The 19,884-nt window shown below is 46.0% G+C and overlaps 1 protein-coding gene across 2 annotated transcripts in view; it reads right to left on the bottom strand.

The window, feature by feature from the left end:
- Positions 1-19,884, bottom strand: part of LOC135370107 (kappaPI-actitoxin-Avd3d-like) — a 48,186-nt gene that overhangs the window by 11,928 nt on the left and 16,374 nt on the right. For both annotated transcript variants that reach the window (XR_010415223.1, XM_064603801.1), the window contains one exon: positions 2,216-2,389. Coding sequence is in view for 1 of the 2 variants with exons in the window: in XM_064603801.1 (XP_064459871.1) it covers positions 2,216-2,389 (174 nt within the window). In the remaining variant the exon portion in view is untranslated. The remainder of the gene's footprint in view (positions 1-2,215; positions 2,390-19,884) is intronic.

The raw sequence follows: 19,884 nt of genomic DNA on the forward strand, positions 1-19,884 counted from the left end.
GGTAAAATCAACTATACCGGTTGTTTCACGAAGGCCCCCGGCTGAATAATTCGCGAACAGCCGGCGCCGAGGTAGAAATTTCTTTTTGCTAAAGGTAATTGGACATCTGCCATGAACTGAGTAGTTAGCGGCTCATTTGCATACGCTCACTAATTAAATAAACATCCTAACCTTTAAATTTTGCTTCGCACGGAACCTCTGTTTTACGCATCGGGACATTCAGCGAAAAATATTGCAAGAAAAAAACCGCGTCGACACTTAGTGATTTTTCCGAGTAATTAATCGGTTTCGGTTTTTGTATTTCTTGCACCAGTACACCAATGCGCTCTTTGGATCAGCTATCCGGCCGACAATTTCGTGTTCATACGCCTGGTTCACGCACGGGGGCAACGGAAGATTAGGAACAGCCGCAAGAGACGCTTTGGTATTCCTTCTCAAAGCGACTGGTAAACAGCGCTGGCGGTTCTGTCGTTCCGTAGGTGAGATAGCGTGATCTTATCGTGGATGAGGGCGAATGCGCCATGAGCGCTGCGAACTAGTGGGGTACACCCTTAAAAATTAACTGGTGGTGTTACGCCCTCAGCTATGGCTCGTGCGTGTCATCTGCGTTACTCAATAACAGTCACTTTCTCAGCGTTATCGAATTTTCCTCTTGAACGGGTGAGGGTGATTGTGCGCACACAGCAAACGGAGGAAGTGCCGAGCCCCTTTCACGGGGAACCTCAATCGGGAGTTCTCCCACTTCAACGAGAACCTGCCTTGTTTAAGCCATTCTTGGAACTCCAAGGCAGTGACGAAGGCTACGAGCAAACAGGCTCCGAAGAGTAGTTTACGATGCTGTGGAAATCCTGCGGACGACCGGGAGGCTGTAAAGTAAATTCGCCCACACCAAGGCTGTCTGAACTGCAACAAGGGAGCTCAAATCACAGCATCACGGATCACATTCTGTTGAATCCTGAAAGGTGTTGAATAGCAGAGAGCCATCGCTGTACTTTGGCTTCGAAGTGCATAATGTGGCGAGTACAGCGAAATCGGAGTCCATGACCCCGCTGAGGAAGCGGTGGAAACCTACATGCTCAAGATTTTTGAGACCGACCCACAGAGGGAAATTTCTCATAGCCTTGCGCATGAATGGGAGCTCTACGCACCTTTCGTGCGAAAGGTCTATCCCAAGTTGCGTAAGAGGATGTGGATATTATTTAAATCCAGTTGCCGGCGATGCTGAATGGCAGGTCAGGATTTTTCTACTGTCCAAGGTGCGACGACATCTGCATAAACAGAGGACGCCGCTGCACGAGGAATTATTGATTTTAGGCCCGCCATCACCACATTAAACAGTGTCGAACTTGGGATGCTTCCTTGTGGAACTCCTTGACGAACATTGTGCTGAGAGCTTTGACTTTGGGATGGGAGTGCGACAGTTTGGTCCGTACGGACGTCTTGCTTTCCGACCGTGCTCCACATCTCATGGTTGTCATCGGAAATGGCGTCGAGACCGCTGGAACAGGGTGCCGCGGCTGAGGATTGTTGTAATTGGTAAAGCAAGCAGCTATTATCATCATCGGTTGGCTAAACCGGCAATCCAACCCACGACTCAGCACTACTTACTAATACCAAACGAGCACGACAGTTTTCCTAGAGTTATAACAGTAGGTCGTGGTCCAACTCCACATCTACGCACCACGCGGGCCTGTTGATGTTTTTCTCTCTTGTATTCCGAAACAATGGCGATCACATGAAAAGTGATCCGCTGCAATTGAAAAAAATAAAAAAATATCCGGAGTTACTCTCGTGCGTACATGTACTTGGGCTTTACATGCAGCAGCAGTAACCGGCCATGCACTGTTTCTGGGGAAGTAATGTGAAACAGCTCAGTAATACGGCAAAGTTAAGCGACCTCTCGCGTTGAAACAAGAATTACAACAACAGTTGATAAATTGCATATTTTCCTATAGAAAATATATAATTTGTTACATGTACAACCAGAGTCGTCACGAGGCGAGTTTACGCCCGTGGCGGCTGTCCCTCTCGCCCCCTGCTCCCCATCGGAACAGCTCTGTGTACGACTTTTCATTAGACTGACTCACTTCTACAGAGTTACTTCAGTAGTAGGTTCCTTCAAGCCGTGTTGGTACTACCACGGCTCCCCTCGAATAACAGAAGTCGAGAACCACTGGTATAGATGCACTTTTGCGCACTGCCCGTTCACACTTACCTCTACAGGCATTCGAACATTCCTGCAATGTCCTGAAGTTGTTCCTCTTTCCTGAACAACCACTGTAAATGAACTGCCTGCAGCTTCTCGAAGCCAGATCGTAATAATATCTGGGAAAGTACATTTTGCAGGGTCCTGGATCGTATCTCAAGCGACAGACGTCATATCCGGTACCTGCGTAGAAATATGCCCTCTAACTTGCAAGTACGGTATGATGACGACGATGATGATACTAAAAAAGTAATAGGCATATATTGATGCACTTAGCGTCGGATCGACTCCTAAGATCGACTGATTAACAGCGCGTAGGAATTTTCCTATTAATTATATGCCTTAATGGACATGAGGAACTGCACTAATGCTCAAAAATTAAGGATAATTCTAGTTTATGACTGGAACCGGATTGTTATAGACACAATGTCGTGTATTTAACGATTAACAATACTGTTTATCGTTTAATATACGACATTCTGTCTACACGTATCTCTTGCGTGGCAATGGTTCTGCGTGGAAAGGGTGAGATGATGTGTGATTGGATGATGAGGGCAATACACGTTTATTTACATTCCTATTTACAATGGATACAAGCTATAACGGAAATGAACTGTCTGAGACGATGGCTGAGTCCGGACTGCTTGGGACAGTCGAAGTGCGGCTCCCAAGTTGTTCTTGAAAGGAGTCCTCTCCCCCATTACTTGGAATTGAGGGGTCGCCCTTCCTGTGACGCAGCTCTGAGGTGGAGATGATGAAAGATGATGTGAAGTTTTGGGGATGGCTATGTTACACGAACCCCCGCAACAGCCCCTCACGGTAAAGCCACATGCGGCACAATATGTGGACGTACTCAACGTTACTAGACGTTTCCGGAACCACGGAGTCCCGCGCTTGCTCGATTAGCATCCGGAGGCTCATAAGAGTTCTCGAAGGCAGATGACGCCGTGCTAGGCGCTTTTCAAGTGTAGCAGGTATATGTGCATTAGAGGGAGGACGAGCTCTTGTCGGGCTCAGCTCTCACTTCCAGGCACCTCCAGAGTCATGGTGTTCTCTATTGTAGTGTGTGGACATACATTCCAACAGTCCTAACTGCACCTGTGGACATAATCTTTGGAATATGACATGCGGCCAGCTATCCAGCTATGTAGAAAGCCTTTGGACGCTATGGACACATACACAGGGTTTCTCCTAATGTATTTATTTGAGTGTTTTACTGGATGACCCACTTTCCTGATAATTATAGGGCCAATCGTATTTAGACTCAGCGAACTTTCGTCACGATTCGCGTATATTTTGACGAATTCTCTGAATTGCACACGAAGTACGCAGAGTAAACGTCACTTTTTCGTGCCGAAAAGAAGAAACACATGTCGAATTCGCCCCTAATACTATATGCTCATAGCTGGAAACAAATTGCGTAATAAGTCGTTCCGAGACGCGAAGATGATCGACCGCCGTCAGTCATCCGTCATGTTAATGAAGGAAGCGGCAGCAGAAAAATAAGGCGTCCCTCTTCTTCCTCTTTCTTTCACACTGTTGTTTCTTATAACTGGCGAATAGCCTTTGTCATTATCTGCAGTGGCACGGAAAAGGAAACTGTCGGGGTAGGTCCGTCTCCTACATCCGCCGCTTCTTGCATTAACCCGACGGAGAACTGATTGGGGTGGACAATTTGTCTCTGGGAGCGACGGTTTTCGTTTTTTTCCCCGCCTATTACCTTTGCAGTAGCGAATATATTTCGTAATAACATGGGGTAAATGGGACATGCGCTTTCGTTTGTGGCAAAAAATGAAACAAAAACGATACGTTGACTGTGCACATTTCCGTACTCAATACACAAAACTCAATTTCTCGCGGCACAAAAATGATGTTGTGGTCGTGAGTTGCGGCAAAATTTGGCCGAAGATATATGCCGTTGATCCAGTACTTTTCGAACACGTTTCGCAATAGGGTTTTTAACACGTTAGGTGAAGCACCCTGAATATTGGGGAGTTGCGAAAAACTACCTTTAAAGTCATATTCTATCATCTGTAAAGCTAAAGCTAGAAGTCATGCCGAGACCTTACATGGCTCAACCCCAGTTTCAGCTTCAAGCTTCGGTTAAATAGGCAGCCTCAGTTGGATTGCACAACACTGGACGTGCTGTGTTCCATACCAAACCATCTGTACACTGCGGTATATAAAAAAAAGATCAAACTGAAAAGTAATTACCATTGAAGTCCCTCGCATACGCATCCAGCACCGATTTTATTCCCCTGACTTCGCTTACACTCTGACATGAACTCGCCAACCATGGAACTACGCCCCTACGTTACGCACCTACTTCGGTCCCCTCTTCGACGTTGTTTTTCCAGTTAGAACACCCGAACACCCAGTGTTCACCTGCTTACACGCTATATAAATTGCATGGTTCCCCTTTTCAGTGTAACTTATGCGCGTCGTGCTTCCTTCTTATTACCGACATTTGCAGTGTATTCAACAGTCCTTCCCAGGGTGAAACTGAAGCTGCAGGAACATGGCACAACCCGAGAGCCTTGCAAAGCAACTCCGGCATATATTAAGCTATTACAGCCCATTGCAACTGTTGGCGCGCAAGGCGATACAGCAAGACGCTCAAAAACGCGTAACGTTTCCACACGTTCCTCTTACACCCCATGTGCATAACCGCGGATGAACTATCATATATATATATATATATATATATATATATATAATGAGGGGGGAAAAACCATTAAAGAAACAAGTAAATGACACTAGTCGTGTTTGAAATTCAAAATTACAGATTAATATGGCTTCTATGGCTGCACGCAGAGAAACAGATACTCATGGAACGATGCGACAGCACCAGAGGACACGTGTTTCGCCGTGTTTGCGGCTCGTCAGCCCTGGGTAGCTGCGAATCGTTCGGGATTGGCAAACCAGCGGCCACTCAGCGAGCGACATACACCTCGGAGGGTGACTGTGCACTCGTCAATGCCACAGTGCAAGCCAGTGAATTATAATGAGGGGAAAAAGCCATTAAAGAAACAAGTAAATGAGACGACGTGTTTGAAATTCAAAATTACAGATTAATATGGCTTCTATGGCTGCACGCAGAGAAACAGATACTCAGGGAACGATGCGGCAGCACCAGAGGACACGTGTTTCGCCGTGTTTGCGGCTCCTCGGCCCTGGGTAGCTGCGCATCGTTCCGAATTGGCAAACCAGGGGTCACTCAGCGAGCGGTATACACCTGGGAGGGTGACTGAGCACTCCTCAATGCCACAGTGCAAGCCAGTTTCTCTGCGTGCAGCCATAGAAGCCATGTTAATCTGTAAGTTTGAATTTCAAACACGTCTAGTATCATTTATTTGTTTCTTTAATGGCTTTTTTTCCCTGCATTACAATTCACTGGCTTGCACTGTGGCATTGAGGAGTGCTCAGTCACCCTCCCAGGTGTATATCGCTCGCTGGGTGACCCCTGGTTTGCCAATTCGGAACGATGCGCAGCTACCCAGGGCCGAGGAGCCGCAAACACGGCGAAACACGTGTCCTCTGGTGCTGCCGCATCGTTCCATGAGTATCTGTTTCTCTGCGTGCAGCCATAGAAGCCATGTTAATCTGTAAGTTTGAATTTCAAACACGTCTAGTACCATTTATTTGTTTCTTTAATGGCTTTTTTTTCCTGCATTACAATTCACTGGCTTGCACTGTGGCATTGAGGAGTGCTCTGTCACCCTCCCAGGTGTATATCGCTCGCTGAGTGACCCCTCGTTTGCCAATTCGGAACGATGCGCAGCTACCCAGGGCCGAGGAGCCGCAAACACGGCGAAACACGTGTCCTCTGGTGCTGCCGCATCGTTCCATGAGTATCTGTTTCTCTGCGTGCAGCCATAGAAGCCATGTTAATCTGTAAGTTTGAATTTCCAACACGACTAGTGTCATTTACTTGTTTCTTTAATGGCATTTTTTTCATTATAATTCAATGGCTTGCACTGTGGCATTGAGGAGTGCTCAGTCACCCTCCCAGGTGTATATCGCTCGCTGAGTGACCCCTGGTTTGCCAATTCGGAACGATGCGCAGCTACCCAGGGCCGAGGAGCCGCAAACACGGCGAAACACGTGTCCTCTGGTGCTGCCGCATCGTTCCATGAGTATCTGTTTCTCTGCGTGTAGCCATAGAAGCCATGTTAATCTGTAAGTGTGAATTTCAAACACGTCTAGTATCATTTATTTGTTTCTTTAATGGCTTTTTTCCCTGCATTACAATTCAGTGGCTTGCACTGTGGCATTGAGGAGTGCTCAGTCACCCTCCCAGGTGTATATCGCTCGCTGGGTGACCCCTGGTTTGCCAATTCGGAACGATGCGCAGCTACCCAGGGCCGAGGAGCCGCAAACACGGCGAAACACGTGTCCTCTGGTGCTGCCGCATCGTTCCATGAGTATCTGTTTCTCTGCGTGCAGCCATAGAAGCCATGTTAATCTGTAAGTTTGAATTTCAAACACGTCTAGTACCATTTATTTGTTTCTTTAATGGCTTTTTTTTTCCTGCATTACAATTCACTGGCTTGCACTGTGGCATTGAGGAGTGCTCAGTCACCCTCCCAGGTGTATATCGCTCGCTGAGTGACCCCTCGTTTGCCAATTCGGAACGATGCGCAGCTACCCAGGGCCGAGGAGCCGCAAACACGGCGAAACACGTGTCCTCTGGTGCTGCCGCATCGTTCCATGAGTATCTGTTTGTCTGCGTGGAGCCATAGAAGCCATGTTAATCTGTAAGTTTGAATTTCAAACACGTCTAGTATCATTTATTTGTTTCTTTAATGGCTTTTTTTCCTGCATTACAATTCACTGGCTTGCACTGTGGCATTGAGGAGTGCTCAGTCACTCTCCCAGGTGTATATCGCTCGCTGGGTGACCCCTGGTTTGCCAATTCGGAACGATGCGCAGCTACCCAGGGCCGAGGAGCCGCAAACACGGCGAAACACGTGTCCTCTGGTGCTGCCGCATCGTTCCATGAGTATCTGTTTCTCTGCGTGCAGCCATAGAAGCCATGTTAATCTGTAAGTTTGAATTTCAAACACGTCTAGTACCATTTATTTGTTTCTTTAATGGCCTTTTTTTTCCTGCATTACAATTCACTGGCTTGCACTGTGGCATTGAGGAGTGCTCAGTCACCCTCCCAGGTGTATATCGCTCGCTGAGTGACCCCTGGTTTGCCAATTCGGAACGATGCGCAGCTACCCAGGGCCGAGGAGCCGCAAACACGGCGAAACACGTGTCCTCTGGTGCTGCCGCATCGTTCCATGAGTATCTGTTTCTCTGCGTGCAGCCATAGAAGCCATGTTAATCTGTAAGTTTGAATTTCCAACACGACTAGTGTCATTTACTTGTTTCTTTAATGGCTTTTTTTTTCATTATAATTCAATGGCTTGCACTGTGGCATTGAGGAGTGCTCAGTCACCCTCCCAGGTGTATATCGCTCGCTGAGTGACCCCTGGTTTGCCAATTCGGAACGATGCGCAGCTACCCAGGGCCGAAGAGCCGCAAAGACGGCGAAACACGTGTCCTCTGGTGCTGCCGCATCGTTCCATGAGTATCTGTTTGTCTGCGTGGAGCCATAGAAGCCATGTTAATCTGTAAGTTTGAATTTCAAACACGTCTAGTATCATTTATTTGTTTCTTTAATGGTTTTTTTTCCTGCATTACAATTCACTGGCTTGCACTGTGGCATTGAGGAGTGCTCAGTCACCCTCCCAGGTGTATATCGCTCGCTGGGTGACCCCTGGTTTGCCAATTCGGAACGATGCGCAGCTACCCAGGGCCGAGGAGCCGCAAACACGGCGAAACACGTGTCCTCTGGTGCTGCCGCATCGTTCCATGAGTATCTGTTTCTCTGCGTGTAGCCATAGAAGCCATGTTAATCTGTAAGTGTGAATTTCAAACACGTCTAGTATCATTTATTTGTTTCTTTAATGGCTTTTTTCCCTGCATTACAATTCACTGGCTTGCACTGTGGCATTGAGGAGTGCTCAGTCACCCTCCCAGGTGTATATCGCTCGCTGGGTGACCCCTGGTTTGCCAATTCGGAACGATGCGCAGCTACCCAGGGCCGAGGACCCGCAAACACGGCGAAACACGTGTCCTCTGGTGCTGCCGCATCGTTCCATGAGTATCTGTTTCTCTGCGTGTAGCCATAGAAGCCATGTTAATCTGTAAGTGTGAATTTCAAACACGTCTAGTATCATTTATTTGTTTCTTTAATGGCTTTTTTTCCCTGCATTACAATTCACTGGCTTGCACTGTGGCATTGAGGAGTGCTCAGTCACCCTCCCAGGTGTATGTCGCTCGCTGAGTGACCCCTGGTTTGCCAATTCTGAACGATGCGCAGCTACCCAGGGCCGAGGAGCCGCAAACACGGCGAAACACGTGTCCTCTGGTGCTGCCGCATCGTTCCATGAGTATCGGTTTCTCTGCGTGCAGCCATAGAAGCCATGTTAATCTATAAGTTTGAATTTCAAACACGTCTAGTATTATTTATTTGTTTCTTTCATGGCTTTCTTTTCCTGCATTACAATTCACTGGCTTGCACTGTGGCATTGAGGAGTTCTCAGTCACCCTCCCAGGTATATATCGCTCGCTGAGTGACCCCTGGTTTGCCAATTCGGAACGATGCGCAGCTACCCAGGGCCGAGGAGCCGCAAACTCGTGTCCTCTGGTGCTGCCGCATCGTTCCATGAGTATCTGTTTCTCTGCGTGCAGCCATAGAAGCCATGTTAATCTGTAAGTTTGAATTTCAAACACGTCTAGTATCATTTATTTGTTTCTTTAATGGCTTTTTTTCCTGCATTATATATAGATATATATATATGGTGAGGTAAAAGGAGTATCAAACGGCCACGAAGTTTTACAGAAGTTCAAAAAAAGACGCGGAAACAGATTTTAGGGAAGTTAAAAACACTAGTTTATTACATGGGGAGACGTTAAAAAGAAAAATGGGCAAGGGGTCGACGTTTCGACAGTGGCACTGTCTTCGTCAGGACAAAAGATGCGTAGCTGATTACACATTTCTTAAATAGGTTTGCTACCTGACGTCATAATCGGTACGGGCACGCCACAGGCGTTTGTCAGTGAGTCAGATTCGGGAATATTCCAGAAGGTCAAGTCCGGGTGGTGATGTCATTCGCCGTAGGTCACTGTCCGCTTTGGGGAAAATTCCGGGCAGGGTGAGCGCTGCTTCAAACTTTGCTGAAAAAAAAAAGAAAGAAAGAAAGAAAAACAGAAGGGAAACGAAAAAGAGGAATGTGTAGCTCATCTAGGCGGCCAAATTTCTTACCGTTGAAAGTGCTCCCAGATCTTCGTTAATGGTTGATTGGAATTTGTAAATGAGATAAGATTCGCGTTGTTCCCTGCACCGATCTGAGCTAAAATTTGACTGGAGAATAAAAAGTGACACGTTATTTAGTGAATGACCTGGCTGTTTGAAATTCCGAGAGACCGGGAGGTTTGGCTTTTTGGTAACGTCAGATCGGTGGTTGTTGAACCTGATCCGAAATGATGTTTTAGTCTGACCTACGTATTGTGCTTGGCACATGCCGCACTGAATGACATAAATGACGTTAGGTGAATTACAGTCGAAGTCACCATTAATTTTGACGGAAAAATTGGAATTAGTACTTTTAAGTACTTGGGTGCTTTGCATTAATTTGCATATTTGACACCTTCGACCATCGCACGGGTGACAACCGTTTCCTGGATGCGCTGCTTTGCTAACTTTAGAGCTAACTAGATTATCGTGCAGGTTGCGCGCGCGCCTGTAGGTTACCCGCGGTGGCTGAGGGAAAATTTGTTCCATGCGCTCTGATTTGAGAAGGATACTATGATGACGGTTTAGTATATTGTTAACGCTTGGAATATTGCTGCTAAATGTTAAGATGAGGTTTACGGAACCATTATCTAACACGCGTTTGTGGTTTTCGAACAGGGATTTGCGATCTGCTTTGCGGGCTTTGTTTAGAGCGTCGTCAACTAAGCTAGGTGGAAATTGACGACCGATGAATGTTTCCCTAAGTTGAGCTAGATTTCTGTCCAAGTCATCGTCACTGGAACAGATTCGCCTGTATCGAAGTGCTTGGCTGTAAGGGATGGCAAGTTTAGTATGACGCGGGTGACAACTGTTAAATGCTAGATACTGTTGAGAGTCCGTAGGTTTACGTAACAGGTTTGTGGACAAGGCCCCGTTGGTTAACTTTACTTGGACATCGAGAAAGTTAACAGTTAAAGGGGAATAAGAATGAGTGAACTTGATGGCCGGATGTGCTTTGTTAAAGTCGCTGATAAATGTGATTAGGTCATCTTCTGAGTGTGGCCACACCATGAAGATGTCGTCGAGGAACCGTTTGTAAAGCGTGGGCTTCTTCAGGCGCTTAGACAGAAATTCTTCCTCTAGAGCTCCCATATATATATTTGCATAGTTAGGTGCCATTTTTGTACCCATAGCCGTGCCATGAACTTGCAGGTAGTGCTTACCGTCAAATTCGAAGTTGTTATTTTTCAGAATAAGATTGAGAAATGTGCATAGGACACAAGGATCGTATGAGGTATCAGAATATTTTGAAAATGCCCTTTCAGCTGCAGCAATGCCATCCTCGTGGGGGATGTTAGTATATAGAGAGGAAACGTCTAGCGTGACTAGCAAACTGGAAGAAGGAGGCTGACATTCACTTAGAACTTGAAGAAAGTGATTGGTGTCCTTAATGTAGGATGGTAGTTTAGGAGGTATATCTTTAAGAAGGTGGTCAACAAAGCTTGAAATGTTCTCGGTAGCTGTACCGTTGCTTGAAACTATTGGGCGCCCTGGATTTCCAGGTTTATGGATTTTAGGGAGCATATAAAACCTGCCCGCTGCGGGGTCTTTGGGGAGTAGATAATCGTATAGGGTGGAATCTATCTTTTTACTTGCTTTTAGATCTTTTAGACTGCGGATAATATAAGCCGTAATTTCCTCTGTAGGGTCAGCCTCGAGGAGTTTGTAGAACGATGCGCACGATAATTGCCGGATACCTTCGTTAATGTAGTTTTCTTTGTCCATTACTACGATTGCACCACCTTTATCAGCTTTTTTAATGACTGCTCAGTCGGTAGCGTGTTCGCCTTCTGATCCCGAGATCGCGGGTTCGAACCCGGCCGAGGACGCCAGCAACTTGGTGGCAGGGTACAAGTTGCTTAGACACGCCGTCTTCCGCGAGGGACGTTAAATACGGGGTGCCGTGTGATGAGCTTTCATTGCACGTTAAAGAACCCTCAGGTGGGCAAAAGCAATCCACAGACCGACCGCTGTGGCGTCGCTCATGATCTCAGTTGTCTCGCGACGTAAACACCCAATTATTAAATTATTATTATTATTTTTTAATGACTATGTCACTGCGGCTCCGAAGTTCAGAAAGGCTGCGCTGCTCAGCCCGCGTTAGATTTGGCTTCGATTTGCTGTTGTATGATTTATTGTAAGCGTTAATGATATATTTTTGAACTGCACGGATGTACATGTCCAGAGCCTTTTCACGGTTAGCCTCTGGCGTAAAGTTGGATAGCGGTTTAAATGGGTTGGAATCTGACTTAGGTTTGTCATGAAAGTATTCCTTCAGGCGTAGACGGCGGGCGAAATTATCTAAGTCCAGATAAAGTTGGTATTCATCTAGCTTGTTGTTACTGGGGCAGAATGAGAGACCACGGCTGAGTAGTGATATTTCCGAATCGGTAAGTTCGTGGGACGATAAATTAACGACGTTATGGGACTTCTGAGGTAGCATCTCTGCAGATGAGGCTGCTGGGGTGGGACCTGTTTTTCTAGCAAGCGGTTGACGATTTTGCGACGGCGTATTGGTTGTACCTGCATTACTTATAAGATCACAGTCCTGAGCTGACACACTGGGTTCAAGCGTAGCTGGAGTATTAACGTTGTCCCTGACTAGCTTCCTCCGCTTAGCATTGCGAATTGCCTCCTCCCTTTCTTTTGCGTATTGTGCTAATTCTAACTGGTGGTTGTCTGTTAGAACAGATTTACAGTCGATAGTTTTCGCCTGCTGGGATGATTGGGCTATGGCGTCCTCACAATGGGATATAAGGACTTCGATTAACGCGGCCGAAGCATTGTTGAGGATAAGTGGAATGAGATCCTCAACAAAAACTAACATTAACGAAGGTATCCGGCAATTATCGTGCGCATCGTTCTACAAACTCCTCGAGGCTGACCCTACAGAGGAAATTACGGCTTATATTATCCGCAGTCTAAAAGATCTAAAAGCAAGTAAAAAGATAGATTCCACCCTATACGATTATCTACTCCCCAAAGACCCCGCAGCGGGCAGGTTTTATATGCTCCCTAAAATCCATAAACCTGGAAATCCAGGGCGCCCAATAGTTTCATGCAACGGTACAGCTACCGAGAACATTTCAAGCTTTGTTGACCACCTTCTTAAAGATATACCTCCTAAACTACCATCCTACATTAAGGACACCAATCACTTTCTTCAAGTTCTAAGTGAATGTCAGCCTCCTTCTTCCAGTTTGCTAGTCAAGCTAGACGTTTCCTCTCTATATACTAACATCCCCCACGAGGATGGCATTGCTGCAGCTGAAAGGGCATTTTCAAAATATTCTGATACCTCATACGATCCTTGTGTCCTATGCACATTTCTCAATCTTATTCTGAAAAATAACAACTTCGAATTTGACGGTAAGCACTACCTGCAAGTTCATGGCACGGCTATGGGTACAAAAATGGCACCTAACTATGCAAATATATTTATGGGAGCTCTAGAGGAAGAATTTCTGTCTAAGCGCCTGAAGAAGCCCACGCTTTACAAACGGTTCCTCGACGACATCTTCATGGTGTGGCCACACTCAGAAGATGACCTAATCACATTTATCAGCGACTTTAACAAAGCACATCCGGCCATCAAGTTCACTCATTCTTATTCCCCTTTAACTGTTAACTTTCTCGATGTCCAAGTAAAGTTAACCAGCGGGGCCTTGTCCACAAACCTGTTCCGTAAACCTACGGACTCTCAACAGTATCTAGCATTTAACAGTTGTCACCCGCGTCATACTAAACTTGCCATCCCTTACAGCCAAGCACTTCGATACAGGCGAATCTGTTCCAGTGACGATGACTTGGACAGAAATCTAGCTCAACTTAGGGAAACATTCATCGGTCGTCAATTTCCACCTAGCTTAGCTGACGACGCTCTAAACAAAGCCCGCAAAGCAGATCGCAAATCCCTGTTCGAAAACCACAAACGCGTGTTAGATAATGGTTCCGTAAACCTCATCTTAACATTTAGCAGCAATATTCCAAGCGTTAACAATATACTAAACCGTCATCATAGTATCCTTCTCCAATCAGAGCGCATGGGACAAATTTTCCCTCAGCCACCGCGGGTAACCTACAGGCGCGCGCGCAACCTGCACGATAATCTAGTTAGCTCTGAAGTTAGCAAAGCAGCGCATCCAGGAAACGGCTGTCACCCGTGCGATGGTCGAAGGTGTCAAATATGCAAATTAATGCAAAGCACCCAAGTACTTAAAAGTACTAATTCCAATTTTTCCGTCAAAATTACTGGTGACTTCGACTGTAATTCATCTAACGTCATTTATGTCATTCAGTGCGGCATGTGCCAAGCACAATACGTAGGTCAGACTAAAACATCATTTCGGATCAGGTTCAACAACCACCGATCTGACGTTACCAAAAAGCCAAACCTCCCGGTCTCTCGCCATTTCAAACAGCCAGGTCATTCACTAAATAACGTGTCACTTTTTATTCTCCAGTCAAATTTTAGCTCAGATCGGTGCAGGGAACAACGCGAATCTTATCTCATTTACAAATTCCAATCAACCATTAACGAAGATCTGGGAGCACTTTCAACGGTAAGAAATTTGACCGCCTAGATGAGCTACACATTCCTCCGTTTCGTTTTCCCTTCTGTTTTTCTTTCTTTCTTTCTTTTTTTTTTTTCAGCAAAGTTTGAAGCAGCGCTCACCCTGCCCGGAATTTTCCCCAAAGCGGACAGTGACCTACGGCGAATGACATCACCACCCGAACTTGACCTTCTGGAATATTCCCGAATCTGACTCACTGACAAACGCCTGTGGCGTGCCCGTACCGATTATGACGTCATGTAGCAAACCTATTTAAGAAATGTGTAATCAGCTACGCATCTTTTGTCCTGACGAAGACAGTGCCACTGTCGAAACGTCGACCCCTTGCCCATTTTTCTTTTTAACGTCTCCCCATGTAATAAACTAGTGTTTTTAACTTCCTTAAAATCTGTTTCCGCGTCTTTTTTTGAACTTCTATATATATATATATATATATATATAGAAGAAATAAGTTCGCACAGAGCACCACCAAAGGAATATTTTCAGATGACTTCATTTAATTCATTTTGAAATTACACAGACACGACGTTTCGAACGGTGGACCGTTCTTTTTCAAGTGAAAAGATATAATGAGTTGGTCAAACAGAAAACACTCACTTTCGTGTGCTTCGACAGTGGTGGGGGAAGGGAAATCGCAGTGCGTTGAGGTTGCCGAAGGGAGGTCATAAATTCTGTGTGCGGGGTCCTGTCGAGTGTGTTTCGCACGTGGGTGGTTTTTTTTTTTTTTTTTTGGGGGGGGGGTCTTTCCCTAAGACGCATTTGTGTGGAAAGGACTCGTTTGCGTCTCGCTCTTGAATCCGGATTGTAATATGGCAATAGAGAGTTTCTCAATCGCATGTTCTGGAATGGCCATATGCCTAGACAGCGGGAGTTCCGGTTTTGTTTTGGTGTGGGACTTGTGGTTGTTGAAGCGAATTCTGAATGATGTGCAGGTTTGTCCAATGTATTGAGCTTGGCATATGGTGCAATGTAGAAGGTATATTACGTTTTGAGTCCCACAGTCAAAACTGCCATTGATATGGAATTTGAAGCTTGTGGTAGTGCTGGTAACATCCCGTGCTGACAACATGAGGGAACAAATTTTGCAGCGGGGTTTTTTGCAAGGCCTGCAGCCAAGGAATTCTTTTTGTTCCCTCGTGACTTTTGAGTTCACCAGTACGTCCCGTAAGTTTCGCGGTCGTCTATAAACAATCTTGGGAGCCTCTGGGAAGACTTCCCGAAGATGTTCAGATTGGTGCAGAATATTGAGATAGCGTTTCAGAATGGATCCGATGCCAGCTACATTTTGATTGTAGGTTAAAGTTAAGCTCGGCGCGCAGTACTCATCGGTTTTTGAGGAAGCTGTGGGCTGGTTGGGACCTAAACGCCGAGCTTTTTCAATTGCGTCATTAACGACATCGGGAGGGTAGTTGCGATCGGCGAATGCGTGCCGTAGATCACCTAGGTTTTGCTGAAAGCCTACACGAAATCACCGTCGGACAGTCCCTACCACGTGGACAGCGCCACACTGAAGGTACTATTGGAAATGATACTAACGCTGAACAACTTCGAATTTAATGGCCAACACTACGTCCAGATAAATGGCACAGCTATGGGCACAAAAATGGCCCCAAACTACACGAACACCTTCATGGGTAAATTGGAAACATGTTTTCTGTCGCGGTGCCACATCAGACCATTTCTCTATAAGAGGTATATCGATGACATATTCATAATCTGGGACAAGACTGAGAGTTCACTACTGGAATTCATTCGGGACTTCAACAACGCGCACCACAGCATTAATTTCACCCACCACTATTGGACCACAACTACGAACTTTCTGGACGTCACAGTAACAGTCAGTGACCAATCACTGGAAACTAAGGTGTACCGAAAACCAACTGACAGTCAGCAATACTTACACTTTAATAGCTCACACCCCCGTCACTGCAAACTCTCTCTACCTTATAGTCGAGCATGCAGATACCGGCGTATCTGCACAGAGGACAGCGACCTCGAGCAAAACCTAGGTGATCTACGGCACGCATTCGCCGATCGCAACTACCCTCCCGATGTCGTTAATGACGCAATTGAAAAAGCTCGGCGTTTAGGTCCCAACCAGCCCACAGCTTCCTCAAAAACCGATGAGTACTGCGCGCCGCGCTTAACTTTAACCTACAATCAAAATGTAGTTGGCATCGGATCCATTCTGAAACGTCATCTCAATATTCTGCACCAATCTGAACATCTTCGGGAAGTCTTCCCAGAGGCTCCCAAGATTGTTTATAGACGACCGCGAAACTTACGGGACGTACTGGTGAACTCAAAAGTCACGAGGGAACAAAAAGAATTCCTTGGCTGCAGGCCTTGCAAAAAACCCCGCTGCAAAATTTGTTCCCTCATGCTGTCAGCACGGGATGTTACCAGCACTACCACTAGCTTCAAATTCCATATCAATGGCAGTTTTGACTGTGGGACTCAAAACGTAATATACCTTCTACATTGCACTATATGCCAAGCTCAATACATTGGACAAACCTGCACATCATTCAGAATTCGCTTCAACAACCACAAGTCCCACACCAAAACAAAACCGGAACTCCCGCTGTCTAGGCATATGGCCCTTCCAGAACATGCGATTGAGAAACTCTCTATTGCCATATTACAATCCGGATTCAAGAGCGATAGGGATCGTGAAATGAAGGAATCATTTTTAATACATAAATTCAATCCGGCACTAAACGAACACCCGGGATCGCTGTCCACTGTGAAAAACATGAAGAAATAATAACGCCTACAACACAACAAGAAGCTACACCCGTTTACGCGACGCAAACGAGTCCTTTCCACACAAATGCGTCTTAGGGAAAGACCCCCCCCCCAAAAAAAAAACAAAGAAAAAAAACACCCACGTGCGAAACATACTCGACAGGACCCCGCACACAGAATTTATGACCTCCCTTCGGCAACCTCAACGCACTGCGATTTCCCTTCCCCCACCACTGTCGAAGCACACGAAAGTGAGTGTTTTCTGTTTGACCAACTCATTATATCTTTTCACTTGAAAAAGAACGGTCCACCGTTCGAAACGTCGTGTCTGTGTAATTTCAAAATGAATTAAATGAAGTCATCTGAAAATATTCCTTTGGTGGTGCTCTGTGCGAACTTATTTCTTCTGTGTATTAATACGGCGCCGTCTGAATCTTCAAGACCTTCAAGAATATATATATATATATATATATATATATATATATATATATACGCTACAAAATTTAGGTTCGAACGACCAGGATGTTGAATATAGATAGGGGAGAAGAGACACCAGAGACTGAAGTAGGGAGTAGGGGAAGTTATTTATTAAGCTGGCATTTAAACTAAGGGTCTGGGGAAGTCTACGTTTCGGCGGAAGCTCCGCCTTCTTCGGGACTGAGACGAAAATCTATGTACAAGGTCTTTTAAAAGGTTACAAAAGTGTCGTCACAGTTGGTACAATTCCACTGCGAGGCAGTCGTCAGTGAGTCATGTTCTGGAAGATTCCGGAAGGTTCCTGGGTCATCGGCCGGGGAGATTACGTGTCAGAGTCTTGGGTCGCGCTCGTTGAAAACCTGTTGTCCGGGGTGTTCTTAGAGTCATTGTGTCCAACTGTAAAGAAAAGAAGAAAAGAGGCAGCGGGCACTCCGAGGACATACAGAAAAAAAGTTATCCGGATATGCTTCTTACAGTTGATAGCACTCCTTTATCCTCATTTATTAGAGATTGGAATTTGTAGATCAAGTACGATTCGCGTTGCTCTCTGCAGCGATCGGATGTGAAATTTGACTCTAAAATAAAAAGTGCGACGTTATTAATGGAATGGCCGGGTCGACTAAAATGGCGAGAAACCGGGAGGCTACCTTTTTTCGAAACATCTGATCGGTGGTTATTGAATCGAATCCTGAATGAATTTTTACTTTGACCTACATATTGCGCGGAGCATGTTGTACATTGAATGATATAAATAATGTTACTGGAGTTACAGTCAAAGTCGCCATTGATTTTAAGGGAGAAGTCGGAGTTTGTACTCTTGACCGCTGCCGTGCTTTGCATTGATTTGCATATTTGGCATCTTTTACCATTGCATGGATGGCATCCCGCTGTAGGTGTTAATGGTTTGGGAACTTTGGAGTTGACTAGTCTATCTTGGAGGTTGCGGGCACGTCTGTAGGTAACTCGTGGCTTCTCGGCAAATATTTGTCGTGTCCGTTCAGATTGACAGGCGCAGGGAGTTCCAGTGCAACCCCCGGGCGTTCGAATTTAATCGGCGACTGGTAAGGTTGTGCAGGAGCTCCCCGCACCTGTGTTACCTCGACCACGGCTTCCAACACCAACGCCCACCCCACGTGCTAGCCGCGGACGGCCTCCACCCCAACTTCGAGGGCGTCCGACAGATCAGCGCTCATCTTCAGGACCTCGTCCCACGGCTCCTCCGACGACTGCCACGACGACGACAGGACAACCCTGGAGTGCCGGATCCGGTGTGGCCTACACCACAGGAAGCAGACTCCCTCCTTCAACAACGGCAGCGACGAGGAGGCTGCAGCACCACATCGAAGCACGACTGACTAACCGCCGGTGAGCGTAAATTTTCCCAACGAAATAGCGACATAACTCCCGAGACTGAAGCGTTCTTTAGGCTCCGTCAAGTATGCGATAAGAAAATACGCTACAATTCTCACCGCGCCGCACTCAAACTTTACAAAGAGCAAGAAAAAACTCCTAGAGGGTTGACCATTAAAGTGAACCCGACATTCCCCCTCGATGATAGACTTTCCCGTCAGTGGAATAACATCGTTCAAAATGCCTCTACTGCGCTAATAGATGTATTAATCTCTCATTGCGATGACTCTATTAACGAACTTTCTCGAGAAGCGAAAATCATCCACGATACGACGACATTATCCGACGCCCATCAAGAAGAATTGTCAAAATTTTGCAGGTCCCGTGAACAGCTCGTATCGAGAACTAAACACAAAAAGCTTGCCAGGGACGGAGTATGCTCACCTATTTTAGCTGAAAATAATGAAACGCCTCCAGAAAGTATCTCGGTAAATAAACACCCGGTCACCTCTACTCAATTATTACACTCTCAGAAAGAAACCGGATAGTAAGGGTCAAAAATCGTCAAATTTTTGACCCATATTCTAAGGGTCAACACCTTACGCATAAAAGTATGACGGATAGTAAGCGTAAAAAATCGTCAAATTTTTGACCCCTATTTTAAGCGGTGTTCGATGCCGGTTATTCTATGGGCTGTTTGGCTACTCTTGTGATACCGCTTACTGCACCTAAAAATACCACATAGTATGCATCAAACCTGAGCACCGTAGACATCACGTGACCTCACGGTCCTTGTACAGACAACGGCTGCAATTCTGAAATGACCCGCAATGCGGTTTTCCGGCGGCTGTTCTGGAAAAGGGTATTTGGTTCCCGATTGCCAAAAGCATCAGAAAGAAGTTTCCAGAGCAGTAGACGGAAAATCGGATTGCCTGTCAATTTTGCATTGCAGCTATTGCCTGCCCAAGGGACGCTGACATCACGCGGCGCCTAAGGTTCCCAGATATGATGCGTACTGTGAGGCATTCTGGGGGTGCAATTCTCTGTGCAAAGACGGCATACCATGCGAAATTGTTTCATAGGAAAAAAAGAACAGCTGCTACAACAGGATCTCGATGATACGAATCTCACAGGGCATGAAAAAAACAGTTGGTATCATCCGAGACTCGTCAGCAGTA

The sequence above is a fragment of the Ornithodoros turicata genome, chromosome 1 (genome assembly GCF_037126465.1).
Source record: "Ornithodoros turicata isolate Travis chromosome 1, ASM3712646v1, whole genome shotgun sequence".
NCBI lineage: Eukaryota > Metazoa > Arthropoda > Arachnida > Ixodida > Argasidae > Ornithodoros > Ornithodoros turicata.